At 30.8% G+C, this 23,270-nt stretch overlaps 1 protein-coding gene across 1 annotated transcript; it reads right to left on the reverse strand.

Annotated features, from left to right (window-relative positions):
* Positions 1-7,951: 7,951 nt before the first annotated feature.
* On the reverse strand, positions 7,952-21,677 carry LOC129311605 (BTB/POZ domain-containing protein FBL11). Its single transcript, XM_054953966.1, is given in 21 exon segments — positions 7,952-8,212; positions 10,538-10,606; positions 10,694-10,738; positions 11,438-11,518; positions 12,230-12,285; positions 12,440-12,683; positions 13,599-13,946; positions 14,557-14,702; positions 15,208-15,265; positions 15,268-15,591; positions 15,593-16,156; positions 17,358-17,494; positions 17,497-17,508; positions 17,615-17,651; positions 18,491-18,596; positions 18,676-18,764; positions 19,604-19,653; positions 19,776-19,824; positions 20,406-20,526; positions 21,031-21,081; positions 21,264-21,677. Coding segments are annotated over 21 exon segments (2,943 nt in total). The 5' UTR covers positions 21,437-21,677; the 3' UTR covers positions 7,952-8,029.
* Between the last annotated feature and the right edge of the window lie 1,593 nt (positions 21,678-23,270).

A 23,270-nucleotide genomic window follows, 5' to 3' on the forward strand; every position in this document is an offset into this window, starting at 1 on the left:
ATTTAGTTATGTAACTTAAAATTATTAATGTCAAAAAGATACTTAAAAACTTTAAAAAAATTATAACATTTTAAGGGACTTATTGTTATTTATCTATTTATGTGAGATTTTATTATCATTTTTCTATCATTCAGTATATGAGTCAATTCATCAATTTAATTGATTGATAATTGATGCACTCCCTCCATCTCAATTTATAAGACATTGGTAGAAGAGATTAAATATTTTAAAATATAAGATACTTTGATAAAAATAAAATTTTATTAATAAATTTTTTTATATATCCTTCCCATTATATTATTTTTTCATAAATGAAATATTAATTGTGGTTATTGTTGGAAGTTTATATTTTTATTTTAAAAAAATTATAAAATATATTTAATAAGTATTATTGATATATGTAATCTTATTTAAAATATTTTATAAATTAAAATGACGGGAGATTAATATCAGGAATTACATACCAATCAATCACCCATGTTCAGTTTCACGGAAAAAAAAAACATATCAATATTTAACATATTCTTATTCTGTACGTATATATATAATTTATTACATTGTGTAATTCCACACACGCAAAAACCCGTCTGGTTTAAATTACATTCAATTTCTCTCAATAATTGCTGGATTATTCAATTGAAAAGGAGGGGGGAAATAAAATTCATCTACCAGTCTATTAGTCAGAGAAATTATCATTACATATTACTCTTTTCATTTAAATTATAAAAATATTTTTAAAATAATTTTTTATCTCAAAAATAAGACATTTTAGGTAAATTAATTTTTAAATAAATGCACCAATTCTAATATTATCTTTTTTTTTATAATTTTTATCCTTTCTCTTTTCAATATATAAATGATGAGTATTTTTTAAAATTAATATGTTTATTTTGAAAGATAAGTTGTTAATGTATTTAATGAGGTTTTATTAATATGTAAGATTTTATCTAAAAGTATCATATAATTTAAAAAAAGAAGATATCATATATTCCATATTATTCATAATTTCATATCATCTCCAATAAAAAGAGCTGGAGTCCAGATTTCATGTTCAAGTTTGAAGGTACATTAAATATGCTACTCTCTCCATTAAAAAATATAAGATTTTTAAACTGAATCTCACCTTCAAATAAAATAATTACCTACTTTTCAACTAATCTTATCTTTCTATATTTATCTCTATTAAACACTCTATAATAAATATAAAGTTATTATCAATAGGGACACTTTGAAAAAAAATAATAATTACCCCTCAAAAGATTAAAAATACCTTACATTTTTAATAAAGGGAGTAACTCATTTTATCTCCCACCGGTATTATGATATTCATTTAATTTTATTTATAAATTATTTTTAACTTATTTTATCATAATTGAAAAATTTAATATTATTAGCTATATCTTAAAATTTAATAAATTTTTAATTTTATTTCTATTACAATATATATATATATCAATATCAAAAATTATAGATATATATATTTTAAATATATATATATATATTTTAAAAAAACTTTCTCTTACTCATATTTAATGGATGACATAATAGAAAAAATTTATAATAAATTAATAACGTGATTTATAAATATAATTTAAAAAAATATTTTTTTATCTTATATATAATTAAATTAGAAAGAGTTAAATTAATTTATTTTAAAATTTTAAATTTAAATAATAAAATATTAGTTAATGTTAAATAAATATATTAATAATATTTTTTAAAATACTCGCGAAGCCATATGGTAATGATGCCCCCAAACAAGGGGATTCATGCTGGTATGGCCGAGGGTAGTGATACTCACACGTTTAGCAGGATATCAAGCGATAAATAAAAAAAAGTAAATTACAATCTATTTTGCTTAAATTATAGGCTTCTTCCCCTCTATTTTCTAAACATACACATTAATCTAAGGAAAAGACATAAAATCTCTTTAAAAATATAATAAATAATTTAAAATCCTTCAAAATGTTATAATTCTCCTAAAGTTTTTAGAATTTTTTTATCATTAATAAATTTATATGCATGATTAAATTATTCTTATTGAAAATAAATAATTTACAACTTGCTTTTTATATTTGCAACAATGCAAAAAAAAAAAAAATCACAACTTCACATGTTAAATTTCTTATTTAGTGTTTCATTATTGTGAATATAAGAAAAAAAGTTACGAATTATTTATTTTCAACAAGAGTAATTTGATAATTTATATAATTTATTAATGACAGAAATTTTTTAAGGGCTTCAAAAAATTATGACATTTCAAGGACCAACTTGTCATTTATTTATTTCAGAGAGATTTTATTATCATTTTTTCTTAATCTAATTGTTAATGCTCTTAAAATATTTTGTTAAATATTTTAAAATATTTAATTTTTTATTTGTAATTATGTTGATATTTATAAAATTATTTTACCTATATTAACATTATTTATAAAATCGAACTGAACCAATTGATCGAATTGGTGATCCAGTCGCGTGTCTAATTCAATTTTGTGCTTTTTTATGTGTAATGGTTAACCCAATTAACTTAAAATTTGTTTGGATTAATCCGGCAACCCTATAACTCAAGCTGGTTGGATGGGATATATTTTTTTAAAAATTTCTGAACCTAAAATGACATAGCTTTGGGATTCCAAAAATTAAAAAAAAAAAATCAAAATCTACAATTAGAAGCATTGGGCCCTTCACTTCAGATCACTTTCAGACTTGAGACTTTAACTTTAGATTCAAAACTTCACTACTCCTCCATTCTCCCTCGCCTTGTCGCCCTCAGACAAGTGATGAGTCAACCAGCTAGCCAACAGAGCTCCATGGCTTCAGCACTCTTTCTCAGCCCTCAGAGCTTCACAGCGTTCTACATCTGCGAGTTTGTCTTCTGTGTCTGAAAGGAAGGTTAGGAGTTGTGAAGGTGAAAAAATGGAGGACATAGGGAAAATGGCATATGAAAGAAGGAAGAGAGAATGACATAAAAAATGAAGAGTAAGGGAAGGAGGAATCAACGAGGAAGAAAGAGAAAAGGTTAAGGGGTGATTGATGATGAAAGTAAAATCAATGTTGAAATTGTGATTACAAGAAAAATAACATTCATAAATAAAAGAAAAAAAATTAAAATTTCAGATGAATTGATATTAATAATGAGTAAAACGGATGAATTAAAATTTTTCGTTTCAATAAGAATTAGATAAGAGGACTTTCTTAACTCTTACCTCTTTATTCTATACATAGAGCGTTTAAGTCATCTCATTCAAGGAGAGGTCACTAAAAGAATTAGAAGCCTATTAGGATAGGCACCCAAGGTCCCAAAATCTCTCACCTCTTCTTTGCTGATAATCTTATCCTTTTGTTGAAGTTTTATCCCACCAAATGAATGTCATAAGAGATGTCATAACTAAATTTTGTCAAGGTTCTGGACATTGCGTAAATCTCTCCAAGTTTAAAGCTTTTTTCTCCAAAAATGTCAATTTCCATCAGGCTCAGGAGTTTAACAACATACTTGGCATTGGAATTATTGTTGACCTCGGCAAATACTTTGGTGTCCCTCTCCTTCACCAGCGAGCTTCTATTAAGACTTATCACCCCATTCTTCAAAAAGTTTGCAATAAGCTCTTTTCAATGAAAGGCAAGTATCTCTCCTGTTGGTAGGGCTGTTCTTATTAACTTTATTCTCATTGTCATTTCTAACTATACTATACAAATCATCCTTCTCCTAAAAGGGATTCTGAATGAAATTGAAAAGATTAGAAGGAATTTTTATTGGAATTGGGGTACGTTATGTAGGAAAATGTATCTTGTTGCTTGGGATACCTTAAAAATGGACAAGAAAGATGGAGGATTAGGTTTCAAAGATCTATATAAACAAAATATAGCTTTTATGATGAAACTTTGTTGGGGATTATTAGCTAGGCCTAACTCCCTTTAGGTTCAAGTTCTAAAAGCCGAATATAAATGTGGGTCTAATCTTTACCCCTCTTTCTTGAAGAAAAAGTGCTCTTCCGCTGCCTAGAATGGCATAGCTGCTGTTTGGGGGATCTTCATTGCTGAAATTGGTAGGAGAATTCACAATGGTAAAAACAAAAAGTTCTAGTGGGATTTATGGACAATACTTGGCACTCCTCTTATTCAATATGTGAATAAAAATCATCATTTTCTTGACCCTACCGCCATCGTTGATCATTTTATACTTCCCAATGGAGACTGGAACATTCATGCTTGGCTTAACTTCCTTCCTCTTTGGGTTATTCAAAAAATCAAATGGATAAAAATACCTAATAATAGCCTTAAAGACTACTTCATCTGGAGAAAATTCTCATATGGGAACTTCAATATTAAATCAACTTAAGCTTCTCTTCAGAACTCGAGATCCCATCCTACGGGCACATTCTAAAGGAAACTTTGGAAGTGGCCCATTCCTGAAAAGCAAAAGCACTTTTTCTAGCAAGTTTACCATGAGAGACTCCCACTAATTACTTAAGAGCCTCTAAAGGACTATTTTTAAGTGCAAATTGCCCTTTGGAGTATAGCAGTGAGGAAAACATTCTTCAAGATTGTGAGGGTGCCAAACAAGTGTGGTCTTATTTTACTAACTCTTTATATCTGTAATCTTTTTGTTCCTCTAATTTGCAGGTTTGGTTGAAGATAAACTCCCAAAAGAACATAGGATACAAGATGCCGAATTCTCCTACTTGACTTTGCACCTTCTGCACAATTTGTTGGCTTTTTTGGAAAAATGGGTGCAAAGGGATAATGGAAGGCTAGAGATATAATGCAATGGAAATTAATCACAACGCTCAATACCTAATCTCTGAAACAATGGAGAATGGAAAAATTAAGCACAAAATCTTCCATAATGTTGAGCAGACAGAGGAGAAGTGGTGTCCCCCCAACTGATTTCTTAAGGCTAGACGTGGATGGATCTGCCAACCAATTAGGTTTTGCTTTATGTGGTGGCATTATTAGAGACTCTAACAGCAACTGGATCATAGGCTTCCAATAAAAACTTGGGTTATCCTTCTACAACTGCCGAACTTCTAACTGTGGGTTTGGGATTAAAATTATGTAAGCAATTCCAGTTGAACAAGATTAAATGCCATACAGACTCTCTTAAAGCTCTCCAACTACTCAAGACTGGCGCAGGCTTGGAACACCCATTGCACTCTAAGATCCTTGACATTCAAGACTTGTTATACTCTGACTGGGATATGGAGATGATTCACTCCAGACGAGAAACTCTCCAAGTTGCTAATTTTCTAGCCAAAGATATTCATAACACTGCCATTGATTTCAAAATCTTGTATGAACCCCTTTTTAGATGCTGCGGCCTCTACTGGGCTAACAAACATCATGCTACTCTTTAGTTTGTAACTTCTCAGGATCTTTCCTGTCTTTCTAAAAAAAAAAATTCTATTAGCTCAAAAAGACTATTAAAATTAAATTGAAACGTTACATTTACTGTAATTATCTTTATTAAAATATATTGAAAGTAAAAATTGTATAAAAATTAACATGATTAAAATAATTTAAAATAAAATTATTTGGTAGAAATCACTTTCATGTTATTATATTTTAAAACAAAATAATTTAATAAAAATATGTCATTTTTAATTTGAAAAATTAAAAGTGGATAATTTTTTTAAAAATTAAATATAACAACGTAAAAAATAAATTTCAATTTAGCTCTTGGCTTGTTGGTGAGACCATTTTGCTTTCACCTATAATCATGAGTTCAACTTGACAATAAGCATTTCAAACTCGAACAATATATGTATATACTCACTCTGTTAAAAAATATAAAATATATTTTTTAAGAGTTTGACACTAAAAATGTAATGCATTTTTAATATTTTAAGGTATAATTATTGCATTTTTTTAAAAGTGCAGCTATTGAATAATCACTTTTTATTTATTTTAAAATAAACACCTTATTACATAGGAGTAAATATGAAAAAGATAGTGTTAGTTTGAAGATAAATAAATACTTTATTGTGAGATAAAATTTTATTAAAAATATCTTATATTTTTAAATAAAGAGAATATATAATATGATAAAAATATGTAAGGCACACATTTATAAAAAACATGCAGTTAGAAAAGATGGAGATATGCACGGCGCTGAGATAGAGCAATGTGAGGGCTAAGGGCATGAGGCGGAAGCATAGGGGGTAGATGATGATGAAGCAAAAGCTAGCTCTCGTATCAAATAATATGAAGCAAAAGGGAAGAGGGTAGACATGGAATAAATATTTTCCTCCTAAAATCTCTCGGTTTATAGAGAGAAAAATTGGGGCAAAAAATATGGTGGATCCCACATCTTATATTTTCTCCAACATTTCCTTCCTCTCACTTTTTCTTTCTCATTTAAATAAAAAAAAATTATTTTTTCCTATTTTTTTTTCATATTTTCTTTCCTCACATATTATTACCCCATCTAAACGGAGCATAAAAGACATTAAAAAGTTGCATGCTTTGAATACACCTGTCCCATAATATCTCAATTTTTGGTGTCTAGGTGGGGCTCCAATGTACGCACCGAAACACGCCATTCACAAACATGCATTATTTAATAAAAAAATATATAAAAAATAAAAAAATTTCCTGCAAAATATTTTTTATATTAATTCAATCCATTGCAAATTTAAAAGCTCCAAATTACTGATAATATATTTAAATTTCAAATATAACTGTTTATTTATAAATAAAATTTTCCTTTGCAATACTTAATTTTCAAAAAGATTTTTAGAGAGTTATGATGAAAAAAAAAAGAAAAGGATAAATAAGAGAAAAATTATAACATCATTATATTTTAAAATAAAAAATAATATACAATTTTTTTTATTTTTTCCTTAATTTTTTAATAACACTAATATATAGTAGCCCTTTTGGATCGCAATATAAAGTATTGGTAATTACTTTATGGTTTAAAAAAAAATAGATGAAGCCTTACTTAAAAAATTTTTATATTTTTTTAATTATATCCTCATTAAATGTATTGTATAAATGTTTTAATAACAAGAATTAAAATTTCAATTCATTATTTTTGAAATGAATGAATAATAAATTTAAAGATATAGTTGTAAAACAATTATAAAAATTACCCAACACCCTACATTTTAAATTAAAGCTTTTAAAAGATACATTATATTATAATGTTGAGGGAGTAAGTCACTAATTCATTTGAAGAACAATATTTTATACTTGTTATTAAATTTTCAACTGCAAAATACTCCACCTAATCTTTATAGAAATATAGAGCATCTTCTATAAAGATCTTTTGATCTTTAATATATGACACTTAGTAGAATATTAATTACGTATTTCTACTATTATTTATATTTAAACTCATTAACTATGAAATAAAATATAACAAAAATTTAAAAATTTTCATTTAAATAAAGATAAAATTAAAATCTTATTATATTTGCGTGCAAATTTAATGACTTAGTTATCATTCTTTGGTTATCATTAGGTGCTTTATAATAAAAATAATAATATGTTTCTATAGTGTAATAATTTTATCTAAAATTCAAGTTACAGTTATTTTCAATTGAAAATTATAAATCAGCTTTTATTATTCATTTTTATTTTGAAACAAATAAAATATTAAGTAAAAATGCTTCCAAAATATCAAATTTAATTTAGATGTCGATTTTAATGTTCCCAAACTGATGCCAAGCATATGTGCTAAAGATGCCCTATAACTTGACATGGTAGATTTCACCCCACCATTTTCAAAATGAGGCCCTCGTGTAACATTTCATCCGTTTAAAAATATAAAAAAAATTATTATATATTTCTTTATTTTTATTTATAAAAAAATCACAAATTTTAAAAAATATTTATTACATTTTTTTTCAAATTATCGCCCATGTGTTTATTATATTTAACCAACTTTTAAAATCCATGTTTATTATATTAAAAAGATAATTAAATCCAATTTCTTTAATTCAAGACATAATTATTATACTTAAATAATTTCCTTAAATGATATGAATTGATTATTTTCTCTTAAATTTGAAAATACATGAAGCATACATTAAAGCCTTTCCTTCACCACGGTTCTAACAAGATCTCTGCTGTTCCATACAAATACCAGCGTCTCCACGTGCACTGACCTACAACGCGCTCCCTGGCAGGGGGCTGGGAGATTAAACGGACATCTTTGGTACTCGCACCTTGCTATCTTCAAGCTACTCAAGAAGTATCTGTCTGCATGGGTCTGAAGCATTTCAGAAAAGACAGGTCAGATCACTTTTACCATGGATTTCGGATTAGAACTGTCGCGCGAAGGTGGTCTAGGAAAAACACATAACACAAGGCCTCGTTCATGCTAATGGGCGTCGTGTAGGCTTTATGATAAATCATAATTTTTATATATTTTATCCAACATTTTCCATACATTTTAATAATAATTTTAAACTAACTTAAATTTATTAAACATTATTTGAATTATTAGCTGATCTTGATCAATAATATAATTTTGAATTAATTATAGAAATTTTGGACTTAAATTGTGATTATTTTATTTTTTTATTCTTAATATGGTTTAATTTTGTCAATCTTTAACTGAACTTAATTTGAATTATTACACATTTAAGTTTTTGGCTATTTTGCTAAAAATATTTAACTGCTGGAAAAATTAATTTTGAAGTATTTCTTGAGATATGAGATCTATTTTGAATATAGCATGCACTAATAGGTGCATTTGATTTTTTTAAGTTAATGAAATTCAATTATAAAGATTTAATCTTGATAATTGAAAGAACATTCAAGGGCTATTAAAAAACACAAGACAAGGAAGGATTTATCAAGGTTTATTAAAAATACAATGGGAATTTTCAACCAAGAAAAATTAGATAACTTTATCACTTTTCTCCTTTTATTTTTTCTTATTTGCCCCTTTTGAATTCAATGGTCGAAATTTCAACCCACCCTTTTCCTCTCATCAATTTACAGAGCCGCTGGGAATACAGAAAAAGAGAGCTCTCCCTCTCTCGTTTTTATGTGGTTCCAGTTTGTTTTCCCAAGCAACCAGCTTCAACTCTTGAATCCTCCAATGTTCCATCAATTTTCACGCCACTTCGCCACCCCCGTAATCGACCACACACATATGGTCATTTCCCATCCAATTTATAATTCATTTTAACATCTCATCTCTCCTCTCCTCCTCCACGGATTTGGCGCAAACATTATCATCTCATTTTCCTTTCCATTCTCACGTACCAACCCCCCTCTTCATCACCCATCAACCACTCTCCATATCCATTATTTACTTACCATGGTCATGGATTATGCGGTGAAAGGAGGAAGAACATCATTCATGAGAATTTGAGCTAGCTTGGGAGATAACTTGGGATGAGGATGATGGAAGCTAAAGCCTGAGATTCACACTTGAAGGTTATTGAGGAGTAATTTTTCATTTATCTTTTTAATTCAGGAGCTTAGAATTATTTAGCTCTAAATGATTTTAAGTTATAATACTTGAGCACAATCTAATTTTAAGTTATAAATATTTTTGAATCATGAATTGGATTGATATTTGAATTGCTTGAGTCAAATGAATATCTGAAACTTATGTTTATATACCCTTGCTTTGCCAATTAAATTAATGATTGAGCTTTTATTGTTGATTTAATTATCATTGTGGTATTTGTTACAAATTTGATTTATTCTTTTTACACCCTGATTGTTCAATTGAGTTGTTAATTTGTCTAATTGTTCAATTAGATAATTTAAATACTTTTTTCAAATTTAGTTTGAATTAATCATCATTAGTTTTAATGGATTTAATTTGCCTAATTCATAGTTATAGCATTTGCTTCACTATAAGATCTCTAGTGGATTAAATGTTAGACTTTACACTTATAAGTTCCCTTTGTTTTAATTAGATAATTGAATTTATTACTTCCACTCTCCTATTATTCCCTTTGATCTAACTAATTAAATTAGACTAGTTAATTCTATGTAAAGTCTTAAGTTGTCTCCCTTACCACATTTGAATCAAACTTTTCTTAATTTTTGATTAATTAATCCTTTTTGTCATTTAATTAATTTCTTTAGTTTACATTTTTTTTTCTTGACACAACCCCCAATCATAATTTAAGATTCATGCATTGCATAATAGAATTTAATTGTTAAACATTAGCATTAGCTTCCATTTAGATAATTTTAGTGACATAAATTGCATTTTCTTATTAGCATTTTAGTGTAAAAATCTAGCATTTATTTTTAATTTTTTTTATTAGTAGTTAAATGCCTAGAACTAACTTAAGGTAACCCTAAATTGCTTCTCAGGAAAAATAACCTAAGATTGATCTATATTATACAAAGTCAATTTTAGTTTAATTGAATGTCAATATGACTAAGGCAATCCATCACTTAATTATCTCATGCCATGGATAAATGAGGCTTAGTTCAATTATCTCAGAAAAATGGGCATGACTCCCCAACAAACATATATAAAATCTAAACTAACAACGAAAGACATGACAACCCAAGAACCGGTAAAACCACAAATTCGATAGATAAGGATCGGATGACTTACTTTTGGAATGTCAAAATCACCATTGCTTGCATCGCATATATCCAGAGACAACTTTCTAAGCATTGGAATCTGACAGTTGACATAGAAGACAGCATAAGATCCTACAATTTTACTAAACCATAAATGAACACACACACACACACACACACATCACACCTTTGAAGCAGCATCAAAAATGAAGTTTTTCTGCAGCCCAGGTCCCTGAATGATGTTTGTCAGTTAAAAACCCCAATAATTAACACATTGATCATTAATGACGAGGTTTAGCGAGTGAGACAAATGAAGGTGGATCTAGGCGATAGACAAAAAAGTTGACTTACGTTACAAATCATAAAGCTTCAAACATGCATGATACAACCTCAAGTATTTATTCAATTGTAATCATCAATCTCCTTCATTTATCAGAAATTCAGAATCAAGTTCATGGATTATCATCCCATGAATTGTTTGGGCCTTTGACAAAGAAATACAATCCAAGAATATGGATGAGGCCTTCATTTGTATAATTACAGATACATTTCTAATAGCACTAAAGATCTCAGATCTCTTGCTCTTGGAAGCATAAGTAGAAATCAAGGAGAACAGTGATTACACCAGTTAATCTTCATCAATACTATTTGTGGTCACACATCTTAGACAGCAATGTTAATACTTAGAATTTAGAGTCTCAACATTAAAATGCTCAAATTATAAAGCTCTAAAGGTGACTTGAGTTCTAGCACTGACCAAAAATAAGACGGAATTCAAGAGCAAACAAAAATTAATTATGAAGATTGCAGGAATCCAACAAAATTCCAATTGGAAAATATGCGGTATTCAAATCATCAAGATGGCTAGGACTCGAAAATACATGCAACACAAAAGAAACCATACAGAAAAGGTAATAGAATGCATGCCCACATTATGACGCAGGAGAAGATCTTCAATAGCTTTGCAGCCAAAAAGAGAAGAGACCCCATTTGCTGTTATTCCCCCACATTCCTGAACAATAGGTGTCAACAATATTAAAAATTTTACGAACTAAAAGACAGTTCTCTCAACTCATACTGAATGAAACATTTTAAATATTATGCATTCGATAAATTAAGTCAACAATATAAAGGATAATGAATTGCCACTAGCCAATCAACGGGGAGATACTCCCAGTCCAATACGTTAGCAGCATTTCTCTGAAGTCTCGTAAATAGTTATGCAATATTTGGTACACAAAAAAGCATTTTCTATAAAATAAAATAGGTGCATTTCCCATTTCCTTTTTAGAAAACACTTTTCTACCAACTAAACATTACATTAGAGACAAATTTCTCTCACTCCACAATGGACCCCACTCCTTTTCATCCAAAAATTCGTACAACTTTTTCCCTCAAATTTCTCAAGTATAGCCAGAAGATAAAAACAAGTGCAGCTGTCTTGATGAAACTCTAGAGTCTAGACTGACAGAGAAGACCATCATCTAAAACTACATAGTTGATTAATATGTAGTTTAACGCAGATTGTTCTTGATTTCAGGGTTATAAACTGAGCAATTAGTATACATATTACAAAATACAAACCCATTGTATGACTATTTTCATCAGTGGTTTTGACTTTAGCCTTTGGTCCAAAAAGAGTAAAAGACTATTTTCATCAATATGTTAGAGCACAATGTACAGAAATTCTTGTTAGTTCATGGGTACAAGGAGATTATCAAACCTCTAAATGGATTGAAATAAGCCCTGGCCATCCACGCGAAATTATCTGTTGAGAATCTGCTAAAAGGAGTAATGTAAACAAACAAAAAGGTTTATCATTAGTTGCTTGAAATTTGCAGTGGTTAAAAGCTTTACTACAGACCCCCTTCGAACTCAACATTGATGTAATCACGTCCACCAAATGAAGTGGTGACAAGAAACAAATCCTCACCTGAGTTAAGAAGAGGACATCCCAATAAAGAAAGTTCAACCAAATTTCTGCAGTTTTGAGTCAGAATAGCCAAATCATCATTGGTCATCCAAGGGGCTACTCTTTGAAGCTTCAACTTCCTAAGATTTCGCGTGAAGAATTTGAAGCTGGATATGGATATATCACCAAAACAATAGCACAGAGCTAACTCTCGCAAGTTTGTCAAGGATGTAGCTATGTTCACCACAACAACATCAGATATTACCTATTCAGAATCAAAACAACGAACCATCAATCAGAATTTTGAGATTGTCATAAAATGTGAGAATTCAGGATAACTGCAAGAATAGTTAGAGCACAGTGACAGATGACAAATCAAGCAATAAAAGTCTATTGAATCAAACTATGTACTCATAAGGAATCGGAAAGATAAGACTTTAGCAGTTAATCAGATCAATTCAAGGCAAAAGTCTTGGTTTGCCTGATTGAAGGAGACTGGCAATGATGAACCTAAATGGATTATGATCAAGGAATTGCATTATGAGAAGCTTTATTGCGGAAAAAATATAGGCACTCCAAGCCAATAACATGCAAATCTCCTAGTGCCGTTTCAATTTCATTATGCAGATAATACAGATAGTTTGACGGCTCATAAGAATATTTGAATAGGTAGAAACAGTAACAGTACTATGATATTCATTCTTCTGGGAATTGACCTCCTGGCCCGGATAATAATGCTATGGCTTCTGCTTAACTTATGGGCAGATGATTTGGCCTATGTAGCTTCTCTTTAGAGCGCCACAGGCACCATTCTTTTTTCAGATGTCTTGATTGGACATGTTAACATTGCTACTGCTCCTAAAGGAAAAAAATGTCCACCTATATGATACAAAAATTTCGGACCCGTAAGTAATTTCTGGGAGTGTATATATTGCTCTTTAACTTTGTTACAGATATGAATAAAAAAAAAACCAATCCTAGGCCTTTCCCCACTAGCTTAAACTTTTGGAATGAAATGGTAACTGACATGCCATCAAAGCCTTCATCAATTGGTCAAGAAGTCGATCCTTGACCTTCACCAAATCTGATTTATATCACACTTTCATCATTTGCAGTATTTTTTTTCCCTTTATTATTGAGGAAGTAAGAATCTGAAATCCAAAGGGAAGATAATGAATACCTGAAACTGAAATATTATTGTTTCTAGCATGGGACAAATTGCAGGTAGTTTTCTCAGTGCATCTTCACCAAGCATTGCACCTAAACCTACATTGATTTTCCGTAACATCACCAGTGCAGGTTCCATAGCTTTCAAAGAGAAGGATGAAAAGCCCCATCCAAATTCAACTTCTTCCAATCTGCACCTCTTTCCTAGCTTGGCACACAGTTCTTCATGCAAACAAGAGGAGATAGATTCTCTTTCCTCAATAAAATTTTCCTCTTGAAATAAATTATTACAGCCTCTAACTTTTAGGCATTTCAAATTTGGATTTCCTTCAATAATATGAGCTAATGCAGCTCCAGAAATCTACAAATGAAGAAAATGGATTATACTAAGGAAAATGTACAAATATCATATAAATGACAATACGAATAAAAACACTAAATATTTGGGATCTACAAAGTCACAATGGGCCAAAATATCAGTGCATAATGACCAAATTGTATTGCCCAATTCCGCATGTTAATTGTTCATCATTCAACATTAAATCAATTAGTAGATCGGATAGAAGATATTAACATAAGAAGCCATGAAATTCAACACCGTACCACTCAACTTAATCTTCTGTTCCACAATTGAAGCAAGCAGGTTTAGCTTGTAATTTCACCAGTAAACACAACAAAATTATCAATTAGGACTCAATAGGAAAAGTATATAACCCCTTTATTAGCCAGTAACAACCTCCAGATCACAGCACATTGATGGTTATACAATTGAAGGAGACACGAAAATCTTAACTACTATGTGTCAAGTCAAAATTATTATATTAACGGTTATATTTCAGAATTTAAGCGACATTCCATACCTCCTGCATCAACTAAATCTAACTCTCTGTTTCCACAAAATAATAAGCAATTCAGTAAGACTATGGAGAGATACACCAAACACGCTAGGAGTTAAAACTTTGATGACTGACCTTAGTATCTGAAACATCAAGCATCTGCAAGGAAGAACCTGGGAAGTTATTCAGTACTTGGTCAACCATGTCTGTCCCTCTCAAGCATAGACCCCTCAGCAGTTGCATTTGAGACATAAGCTTAAGCAGAGATAACTTATTTATACCTACAAAACAAATCAACACATGTTTCTCCACATAGTTCTATATGCTAATAATAGCTCAAAATGGATTACACAATCCAAGCTAAATGAAACAATTGTCCCGTACAAACTATCAAAAATCATAAAGCATCATATGTCCTCCGTAATGTTCAAATAATTGTGGCAAAAGTACTCTCTGTCCCTAGAGTTTGAGGACAGTTTTAATTTTGTCTTGAATGTTTTTTTTTTTTTTTTGGCTTTTCAATTCCATTCTACATTTATCTGAAACATTTCAATGCGATCCTAAAGCCTAACTCCGATATAAAAGGAAATACTTCCAAACATGCAAAACCATTTACTTCCTGTTCTCTGCTTTGGGTGTTGAGGACTTGCTCAGAGGGGATCTAACAAAAAATAAGGCAAACAATTTATTGTTGTTGTTGTTGTTGGTTGTGGGTATCTTCAAGTACAACTTACCTAGTCCATTTTGGAGAATTCACATATAAAGTAGAAAAAAAATACAACTTACCTCGGCAGCCCCCCATATGCAGGGTTTGAAGTTTAGATGCTACAGAACTCAAATGCTTATCTCTAAAATGTTGAGAGAAAAGCTACCACAATCTGAAATAGCTGAGGAAAGAGCTTGAACTGAATTTTCCCCAAAAGAAGTATCGCAAACCACAATTGAGTTAAGTTGTACACATTTGCATATGAGATCTGATATGCCAGTGTCTGTGACTGAAATGCATCCTTTAAGATTCAGGTGATGCAGTGAAATGCAAATTTTGGAGATGTACTGGAGATCTGAATCTGGCATAGACAATTAAAGAGCACTCGATTGGTTATTAATTGAAAAAAAAGATATAAAATTACTACAAAATCATTTAGATAAAATGCGTGCATCATATAAGCAGCTCACCATAGATATCAGTTCTTCCTTCTAAGGTGAGCTTGGTAATGTTAGAAAGTAGTAGTCCAGATTCATAGAATAAGAAGGCATCCACTGAACTACATTTCACAAAAGAAGCCCTCTCTGATACCAGTGATATCACTGAATGACTTGATGATATGATTGAGACTAATGTTGGCATTAGTGGAGTAATATCAACAGTCAAGTCAATTTCACAGACCTGAGGGCACTTCAGTGCTAATTGAAGAAAATTAGTTGTCCTGATGTTCAGAAGATAAGCAGCTCTCAATATTTTTAAAGAAGGAAAAGACTTGCAAAAGCATTCAATGGCACCTTCAATTAGCAGTCTTTGACACTTTGAGATATCTACCTCCTGAACTGCTTCAAAGGACAAGGTTCGTGACATTATTTGTGGGAATGAACTTTTGTCTCTTATGGCGTGTTCAAAGTTATTGCAAAGCAGTTCAATAATATTTCTTAATCCGAGATCCATTGGAGGTGATAGAGGGACCAGTGACAGAAGCAGAATTGCAGGTGTTATTTGGGGACAATCTGAAAGGTTCACTTTCTGCATTCAAAGAAAAGTTTCCATCACTTAATCACAATAAAATTCCTAATAGATGATATCTGACTCATTGCAGAGAACTAAGACTGATAGGTTCCAAGATGAGTAAAGAGAAATAAGGAACATAAATCTCTATTAACATATGAAATCAAAATCTAACTTCAAAATATTAATAAGAGAACATAAAACTGATAGAAGAAAATAGAAAGAATATATCTATCAAGATGATATAGAACAAGAATCTCGTTCTATATTTCTTTCAATAGCCATGCTTAGGTGAATCTCCAAAGGACCAAGTCTGAAAAATCTGTTTTATTCGTGATATGCCTACTTCTAAGTTGCTAAGCATATTTATAATGCTAAATATAATCTAAAATAATGAATAAAATCTAGATAACTAGATAATTAAATAAGACTGAATAAAATCTCCTAGAATCTATATATATATATAAAATACTAAATAAAATCTAAAGAATTAAACATTTGAATAAAATCTAAATAACTAGATATCTGAATAAACATATAGATATCTAAATATCTATATAAAATCTAGATAACTAAATATCTAAATAAAATCTAAACAATATTATTAAATAGAAAATATATAAAATAATATTTATTCATAATATCTATTTTTCTAGATCACCCATTATCTCATAACTCTATCAAAGACAAACTGACTCTGACTTGAACACGTATGAAGAGCATGAATTACAAATGCTGAACTCAAACGCTAAAAGAAACTAAGGACTGGTTTTCTGCACTGTTAATAAAATAGTCATTATTAAAAGTTGAAATGCCAAATGAATGGAAGTGGAGCAGCAAGACTTTGACTAAAGTAGACCAAATTGACTTTACATATAAGAGTCTGCAGCTTATACTATTGAAGAATTAATCGCCTAAATGTTCCATGAATCTCTTGACAAGTGTCACTAAGCACCAAGAAACCGCAAGAGTAAAGGTCAAAATAACCACCCTCAACCACCACTGTATAGTTAAGTGTTAACATTCAGCAAAGGCTTGCATTTATAATTATGCAACACTTATTCTCAAGTAATATCTGATAATCTTCAAGATCCATAATATTTGCTTGCTTCACCCCTTTCCCCATGCATACAAAAGAAAGTAGCAGAAGTTATAATTAAACAATCAATCAGCAAGAAAGCCAAATTCATATTCAGTGACTTCCATGTATTCAGAGTACCTTGGAATATTCTGTCAGTCGAATCCTGAGATGCTGCAAGTCATCATATCCTAAAAGATTTTGTGAACCCATGGGTGGAGTATTTAATTGTCTGAAAATTGAATCAAGGCTTTCTTCAGCAAGCTGTCTAAAAAATAAGAGTTTCTTTTCCCTGATCAACAAATATAGCAAGTTACCTTTCATTATCAAGATATTTCCATGTCAAGATTAACAAGAAACTACAGTGCCACGGGAAATATCTGAAAATTAGACTATACCTGCTGCAAACCACAATGGCAAAAGGCCAACACGAATCTGTTCATAACCCAGAAAAACAGGTTATTTAAGAAGAATGACAATGACATATTTAGTAAAAATGTTACAAGTGACAAAGTCAATAGTAAGATTGATAATATATTAAACCAAAATTGAGAGCATGGTTTATGCACAACTATCCTTTAAAATGACATATCAAATTACCAGATTGAAATTTAAACAAAAAAATTGAGGACAATTTGATTAATTTGATTACCTCACACAATCTTCCCTGATTGACATAATGCTTTGCAAAGTCCCTTCTAATGTAAAAACCATACAAATCCTTGAATAGAATACAGTAACAAAATTCAATGACAGATAATTATATTTTATAAGATTATTTTGAAAAATATGCAATTATTCTTTTACATTACCAAGGCTCATGTAGGCTTCCAAGGGAGAAGGCACTGGTGTATAAAATTTGAACACATTAAGATTGAAATATTTTTCTCAAAAAGCAAAAAAAAAAAAAACAATATAGGATCATCCAATCAAATACACAACATTGTACGATTGAGTTGAGCTCCATGTAAGGAAGTTTTGCCATACATGAATGTAAACAATTATAAATTAAGAAGTGTGAAAATCCCCTTCAACATACAACCACACATCCCAAGAAACTGCACAGTACATCAAAGATTTGCAGCGAACTTGTGCATAAACTACATATCCTTCATGACATTTAGGTTTCAGTTATCCGCAAACCAGTTGTTTAGTGATGCAAAAATCACTATTTGACTTGACTTCAGTCATATATAATAGAGTCATTTCAGCTTGCATTTTTCTCCTAATAATTTTTCTGACTAAACACAAGATGAAGAGAGATAAATCCTCACTTGTTTCAACAGTCTGTCACAGTTGTACTCAGCTCTGCCCAAGGTCTCCATATTTTCGAAGTTACATTCAAGCCAGTGTAAAAGTGCATCAGAAAGATGCATTTCACTGTTAAGATGTTACAGTATCAGATTTATAAATTACATAGAATTGAATCAAACTATTCTGTGAATAGTGTCAAGTCAACCTGTCAACAGTCAGGTGAGGATGCTCTATAGAAGACAACAACATGTTATATGGAATTTTTTCAAATAAAGTGCTATGTGATGCCCACATCTGCAAAGTAGAAAACCATATATCGTCAATTTCATAACATAATAATAAAAAAGATACAAAAACACAGGATTCACATTATCTACAGGGTATTCTTAAACCTTAAACCACTTTTAAAGTAGGACAGAGTATCTAACACTCCTCAGCTAACAGAACCATTGAAGTTAAAAAATTATCAAATCCCACTAATCTTGCCAAGCTCAAAATTGTAAAGCATTACCAGCACAACAAAGACAACAAACCTTTTGTGCTCTATCAACAACCAAATATTTGGATATAGTGCTAGGTTTCATTCAATAACTTCATTGAGTGTTCTTTTTTAGCTTCCTCTACCCTCGTTCAATAACTTCATTACCAGCATGAGCATTAAATTTTTAATTTCTACAGCTTGAACAGAACCAATATCAACAATTCATGCTTCACCTATTTTACTGTATGTTTTCTTTTGTAATCAAGTAGGAACGAGTTTATGACAGGAATAACAGGAAACTACATTTTACCCTCTTGAACTAAGAGCATGCCATAGAACAATGCTTAAAACAAGATCCTGCATGAATCATTTCAATCCAGTCTTCCATTAACAACACCCAACACTAGAGAGCTAATTCCACAAGTACATTATTGTTAGGCATAGAAGAAACCAATGGAGAAAAGTTTCACAGTTAAATTTAGAAACACAGCATCGTGAATGTCCTCATTTTGATGGGTCGAGACTCTAAAGCGAAGTAGGATTAAGGATTATAGAAAATCCTCTGACCTACTCGAAATACATTATCAAAGAGTAATGTAAGATAACAAGGTGGATGCCTGAGTTATATAGAGAATAGGAGCCAAGAACGTACAAAATTTCTTGCTAGATAGCTTGTGCATAATTCCAGCATAAAATCACTTTCTGCAAATGTAATCATTTAAAACCAAAAAAAGAAAAAAGAAAAATCATCTTTTAGAGTGAATTCCATAACGTTAAAGTCACAAAAGAATAATTCTGATAAACATCAAAACAACGTATTTTACCATGCTCCAAGCCAAATTTCCAAATTAGTATTATGTCCTCCATTTGCATCTGTATTGGTTGAGATCCTTTAGGTGAGGACACATCAGAAAACCACATTTTGCACCCCAACAGTAGTGAATCCACACCAAATAAAGTGCACCCTAAGATGTAGAAGAGAAAGATAAAAAGATGACTGCACAACAATGTATGAGATTTAAAAGGAAAATATATATTTGAAAGGGTGGAATTCTAGGAGAAACCATATAACCATTTGACATTGGAAAATATAAAATCATTAGTTAATAAAAAAGGCAATTCTTCTTTGTATAAAGCCATGTATTAATGTTCAATACAATGGATAACCTTGTTGAAGAATTTGATGTGCCATGTTAAATGACATCACATAAAATTATGTTTAAGCCAAATATAATCAATCTTTCATAAGACAAATTAAAAGGTGCTCTACTAGTAGTTGGGGAATTGGTTTTTTTCATACTCACCCTTTTTGCTCTTATCTTCCACTTTACAAATTTAAAGTTGTCAAAGACTCGAACAAAATGAACAAGGTTATAGTCCCAGATTACCTCATGAATAAGCAAGGTTCTTTGGAACCAATGAAATTAGACAGGTAAAACCAATCTACAATTTACCTCATAAAGAGAGAGGAAATTATCTGATGTAATCTCCAACGGGCAGTCATATAGATACTTCAGAATGTCCATAAATGGTAGCACGTTCCACTCAACAATGGTATAGCCCAGGCATGATTCACTGCAGAAGTTATAGGAAGCGTGTTATCAAGCCAGGAATTGTACAGATCTTCAAAGTCAACTAAAAGCTGCAAATTGCTTCATTGAAAGAAAAGGGGCAAAAATCAAAAAGGAAGGAAATAAGTAAAAAAAGGCAGCAAATTAGCCAACAAAATAATAATAACGTTAACAACAAGAAGAAGAAGCCTTTAAAGCATTAGATCAATTCGAATAGAATGGGGAAAAGCCAAAATCTTAATACTGTCAGAGACTCAGAGTGACGCCAGTTGTTCAATATACCATACATTCATCGCTTGAGCGAACCAAAGAAAAAGAGGGGGGGAACACAAATATTTGGTGTCATATAAAACTGGCTCATGGTCTGTCTCATTTTGAAGCCCCAGTTCGGGGGAAATATAAAGACGACTGGATAAGCAAGTTCCAGATTGAAGCGATGATATTCCCACCCAATGAGACTTATAAATATCATCTCCGCTCAAAAGTAACTATTAAGATTTACTTTTACCTGAAGCTCCCACATAAGAGGCCCCGGAAATAAGAAGATTGCTCAATGAGCCTGTTGCACAAAATGAAAAGAATTGCAAAGTGATTACACTTGAGCTAGGAGCTAATAAATTCAAACTCCACAAAGGAATCTAGCAACTTCTAACACAAAAGGAAGAAAGAGAACTCGGGTGCGGTTGTTACTCACAATTTTCGCCAAAGTAAAACGGAGGTCATAAGCATTGAGTAACTCACCTACTTCGACGTGCCCGAATTTTGATCGTTGGGAAACGGAGAATAGTCTGAAGATCCCGGTTGAGGATATCTGTGGCAGATAGATGAATTTCTTCCTTCCCGGACTCCGTTTCAGTTGAATCAGGGTTTTTGCAAACCAGTATAACATGCTCATCATCTGAACTTGACTCCATGGACTGTATTAGATGAGGTCGGTTTAGCTGATGAATCGTGAGAATTGTGTATCGTGTATGGCAAAATGGCAGCGGAACTTGCTGTTGTCATTAGTGGTTATGAAACGGAGTGCACAGCATTCAAATGAGCCCGGAGGACCGTGGATTGGGGGGTGCCCGGAGGCTTCCAGCGTCCTGCAGCAACTCTTGGCCAGTGCTATCCTGCCATTTGCGATTTGCACTTTTGCTTTCCTCGATGCCTTCTGGGGTCCCCCAGAAATTACTTGATGATTTACTTATTTATCTTTTTCTCTTCATTTATTAAAAAATTACCTTAATAATATCTTATATTTAAAAATAAAAAATTTTAAAAAATTTACTGTCTCCCACCTATTTATAAATTATTTTATTAAATTTATCAATATTATATAAAAAATTTATAAAATAAAAATATATAAAATTTTAAATATATTTTTATATAACAAATTTAAAAAGTAATATGTTATTTTTTTTATAGAAGATCATTTTAAAAATATTTTTTAAATACTCCCTGATCTTTTTTATAAGTTATTTTTATCAAATTCATAATATTAAAAAAAAATATAAAAAAAGTGTGTAAAATTTTAAATATATTTCTATATAATAAATTTAAAAAAATAATATTATATTTTTTTATTTTTTAAATATTATCTAAAAAGTCACACTATTTTTAAAATGTGTTTTGTAAATAAAATTAAAGAATTATTATATAACAAGTCATACTGTAATTTATAAACAAAACAAAATAGATATTATAAATGGGATGAAAGGGAGTAAAGACGAAGGAACACTTCTTTTACATTAATATTAAAAAAATTGATGAAAATGATTAAAAAAGAGGGAACGAATAATAATTTAAATCTGACCACAAGCAATTGTCGTCATCCATGACGGCATTAAGCCGCCGGTCCCTTGTCCCGTCGCTTCGTCTGGGGCGTCCTGAACTCCTGATTCTTCCATTATGTTGCATCACCATTTGGCCTTTTTCTTGGAGTATTTCACTGGCATCTCTTGGCATTTTGACCTGATTCCAAGTGTCATTGTATCAGTATAACGGGTGATTGAAATCTGATATATGTCCTCGCTATTTGATGTTGAATTTTTGTAATCTTGTTTTACAAGGAGTCCTGTATCATCTCACGGTTCATTTTATACGCCTTTTCTAGCTCCATTTTATTTAACTGTGATGGCAAAGACAAGACTATAATTGCTATCCATTTGTTCTAATAAAATTGTGCGCATTTTTCCCTCTTCTTCTTGAACGGAGCTGTTGTTTGAAAAGACAAGCACTCTCAAATCTCGATTTCAAGGAAAAGAGCACCAATTGCTTGTTATGAATAATAAATGTCATCAAAAAGGCAAATTAGATAATTAGTGATCTATTTCTTTCTTCTTCTCTTTTTAACGTTTTCATTATTGTATGAAATTCTGTTATGGAGATGGAGTGAGTTGTGAAATAATACACGGACACCTAAAATCACTATCCGTGAGTAACACATGAACCTGGACGCAAATGGGGGGTTTCGGGTAATAATCTTGTTTATAAAAATGAAATGAAAATGACAAAGAATTCCATGTCTACTGAGTCTACGTTTCATTGTAACGATGACATTGATTTTTTCCAAAAATTACAACATTGAATTTGAAGCATGAGTCATGAGGATATATATATATATATATATAGATTTTATTTCAAAGAGAATTATATTAAAATTTTACATTAAAAATATAACAATTAAATTAAACTGTATGAGAATACAATCAATTATTAATACAATTTAATTAGTTATCAACTACAGTAATTAATTTGTGTGTG

Source organism: Prosopis cineraria, unplaced genomic scaffold, assembly GCF_029017545.1.
Source record: "Prosopis cineraria cultivar Desert tree isolate PC_DT_omini unplaced genomic scaffold, ASM2901754v1 PC1, whole genome shotgun sequence".
In the NCBI taxonomy this organism is placed as follows: domain Eukaryota; kingdom Viridiplantae; phylum Streptophyta; class Magnoliopsida; order Fabales; family Fabaceae; genus Prosopis; species Prosopis cineraria.